General features: G+C 55.0%; 1 protein-coding gene across 1 annotated transcript in view; it reads right to left on the reverse strand.

Annotated features, from left to right (window-relative positions):
- Nucleotides 1–310: 310 nt before the first annotated feature.
- Nucleotides 311–3,278, reverse strand: part of CCNA1 (cyclin A1) — a 19,726-nt gene continuing 16,758 nt past the window's right edge. Inside the window, exons 7-8 of the mRNA XM_007953291.1 lie at nucleotides 1,446–1,579; nucleotides 311–362 (exon numbers count right to left, since the gene is read on the reverse strand). Coding sequence (XP_007951482.1) covers nucleotides 311–362; nucleotides 1,446–1,579 — 186 coding nt within the window. The remainder of the gene's footprint in view (nucleotides 363–1,445; nucleotides 1,580–3,278) is intronic.

Consider the following 3,278-nt stretch of genomic DNA (forward strand, 5'->3'; position numbering starts at 1 on the left):
CCTGTACAACCAACCACGAGAACGCCTGGCGTGCACGCGACATCGCAGATGCTCTCAACTGCCATCCCGGGAAGTGCCGCCATGCGGCAAACACGCTTAACACACGGTCGGAAATCACATGTTTATTATTGCTAAAACATCACACTATTTTACAAACTAACCGATCTAAGAAGCCTTAAATAAATTTACATTTAAAATCTCTGTCGTCCACAGCACAGCAACCCTTGCTGACACCCCCTGCAGTATCTATGGCGGGACGGCCAGTCCTGACGGTGTGGTGGCTGAGCGCCCCAGGGCTCCAGGGGCGCGGTCACTGAAGGGGCAGGACCGCAGGAGGCTCCAGGAGAGACGCCTGCATGTACCTGCAACGGGAACAGAGAGGTGCAGCAGCCAAGGCCTGCAGGCTGCAAAACCTCACCTAGGCCACAAGAGCCCGTCCAGCAGTGGGACCCGGCCCCAAGCACAGCTGCCATTGTTACTGGGCGTGCCCAGTCAGTTCAGACCCACAGCGCCACTAGAGGACAGAGTGGAACCGCCCACAGGGTCTCCAAGGCTGTCAGTCTTCACAGAAGCAAAGCCCAAACCACACCCACTGCCCTGGAGTCCATTCTGACCCACAGCGCCCCTAGAGGACAGAGTGGAACTGCCCCACAGGGTCTCCAAGGCTGTCATTTTTCCAGGAGCTGACTGCCAGGTGTTTCTCCCATGGAGTGGCTGGTGGGTTCCAACTGCTGACCGTCTGAGTACTTAACCCTTTGCCATGTGGAACCCTTTAGTATTAAATCCCATTTTCCTAGAGTGCCAGGCATCCTGGGTCATTTTCTTTGATATCTGTACTTCCATGATACCTGTTCCTTAGTGCCGTCAGTTCTGACCCCTGGCGACCCCATGGCAGTACAGCTGTTTGCTGGACTCCCACCCTTGGCCTTGACAGCTCTCCTTATGGAAGCAGATCACCAGAGCTTTTCCCCAGAGCCTCCGGGTGGGTCTGAATCACTGCCCTTTGGGTTTGCAGATGAGCACTTAACCATTGGCCACCAAGGCTCCTTGCCTACAAGCACTACAAGCCGCCAGATGCTAAACCTAGGCCTCTCCACATTGATTTTCTTGACTTCAGGTGTAACTTCCAGGAGCTCTGCTGGCGCCGGGGTTAAAGCACTCAGCTGCAAACCCAAAGGTCAGAGGTTTGAACCCACCACCCACTCTGTGGAAGAAGGTGAGGCTTCTGCTTCCATAAAGGTGACAGCCTTGGAGTCTCTCTGGGGCAGCTCTACTGTGCTGTGTTGTGTGGGGCACTGTGAGTCGGAATCGACCCTCGAGGAGGAGGGCCTTTGGTCTAACTTTCTGACTCCAGCCTGGCACAGGTGACAACGTCTGTGGTTCGGATCCTGCTTCGCCATCACCCGCTCCCGCCCTGATTGGTGAGCGAGGAGGCTGGCACTCACTTGGAAGCCTTGTACTTCTCCCTGATCGCTTGCTGAGGGCGGCGGGGCATGTCCAGGCAGGCTCTGTGCAGCTCGCTCAGGCAGGGCCCGATCTCACTCAGCGAGTAGCCTGTGAACGCAGCCAGGGCTTCCGGCTGATCAAGACAAGAGGAGGAAAAATGCTCTGCGTGAGGTGATAGGTACTGGGCACCCAAAGACACACCGTGAAAGGAGGGAGGAGCCACTCGGAAAGCACCCACGGCCCGGAAACCAAGCAAACAGCGGCCACCCGTTCTGGGTCCCTAGTGCCCCTCTGACAGGAACATACCACAAATGGGATGGCCTTAACAAACAGGAGTTTATTCTTACAATTTGGAGGCTTTAAGTCCCAGTTCAAACTGCCAGGCTCTAGGAGCTGGGTGAACCTTGGGGTCCAGCTCTGTCTCCTGCCCCCGGCCCACTGGAGCTAGAGGCGTTTCTTCACTCAGACGGCTGCTGGCTGCTGAGGCTGACAAGCCCCAAGGTTGACAAGTCAAAAGGCACAGTCCCGATGTTACCAAACCACGCGGCAGGCCATTCATTCAAGTCCACTTAAGTCCCAAGGTCAGCAGAATGACATGGCTACATGCAGGGTCCAAGTGTGCCATAGGCTAGAGACCATTCCCAAGGCTTCTCCTTATATACAGGAAGCAGACCACATCATCCCAAAGGCAGCTACTCAGCTGCTTGTGGTAGATCCCACCATGGAGTTGACTGCCAGTCTCATCCTGGGGAATAACTACCACCAGCTGCCCAGCCACTCAGCCAGGCCCAGCCAAGCTGACACACAACATAACCACCACACCACCCATCTCAGATTCTGGGAAACCAACAGTGGACGAGCGCCGAGCCCTGGGCGTGGCCGGTGTGCGCGCGTGTGGGAGTCCAGTCCCATGAGGGATGGCACGTGTCTTACACAGCCTCTATCTGCCCGGCCATCCCGTGTCACAGAGAGGGGCTCAATCAAACGCAGCACCTGGGTCTGAGTATGTGGGATTAGGAACATGTGAGATTAGGAACACTCCACAACACATGAGGCACCTCACCTCCCTCAGAACCAGACGTCGGAGCGCTCCTTCCCACCCGGCCGTCTTCTCACGCTGACAGCCACGTCCTCTGGAGGGGCATGGATGGCTTCTGGCCACCCAGCTGGACCAGGCTGGTTCTGCTGTTCATTGACTTTACTGTGTTTCCTGTGAAGGTTTACCCAGCAGGTGGGGTTCTCCTTCAAGAGTTTCCACACAACGCTCAAGGACGCCGGTCACGTTCTTCACGACGGGCGAACTTTCTCCTTCTCTCCCTTCTGGGGGTTTGTTTCCACTCAACCAGATTCCCTGCCCCTCCATTCTCCCCTTTGTTCTAAACTCTTTGTCCTAAAGTCCTAGAGATGATTTCTTAAAGGAGCCCAGTACTCACGGGTGATGTTCCTCAGTTTTCAAGCCAATCTGGTATTCAGCTACAGAGCAACTTCAGGGGTTAGTTTTGGTTCAAGGTTTGAAGAGGGTGTCAGGTCCCGTGTCTGAGGGAGTCCTCTAGTCTCAACCAGTCCAGCTGTTGTTGTTGATGTTATGTGCCGTCGAGTCAGACCCACTCATAGAAACCCTCCTTGGGTTTCCGAGGCAGTATCTCTATGGAAGTAGATTGCCCAACCTTCCTTCCAAGGAGTGGCTGCTGGGTTTGAACCACCAGCCTTCTGGTTAGCTGTCAAGTGCCTTAGGCACTATTACTATGGAAGTTGATTGCCCAACCTTCCTTCCAAGGAGTGGCTGGTGGATTTGAACCACCAGCCTTCTGGTTAGCAGTCAAGTAATTATA

Source organism: Orycteropus afer, unplaced genomic scaffold (assembly GCF_000298275.1).
Source record: "Orycteropus afer afer isolate SDZICR_OR568_19922 unplaced genomic scaffold, OryAfe1.0 scaffold00384, whole genome shotgun sequence".
NCBI classification, from domain to species: Eukaryota; Metazoa; Chordata; class Mammalia; order Tubulidentata; family Orycteropodidae; genus Orycteropus; species Orycteropus afer.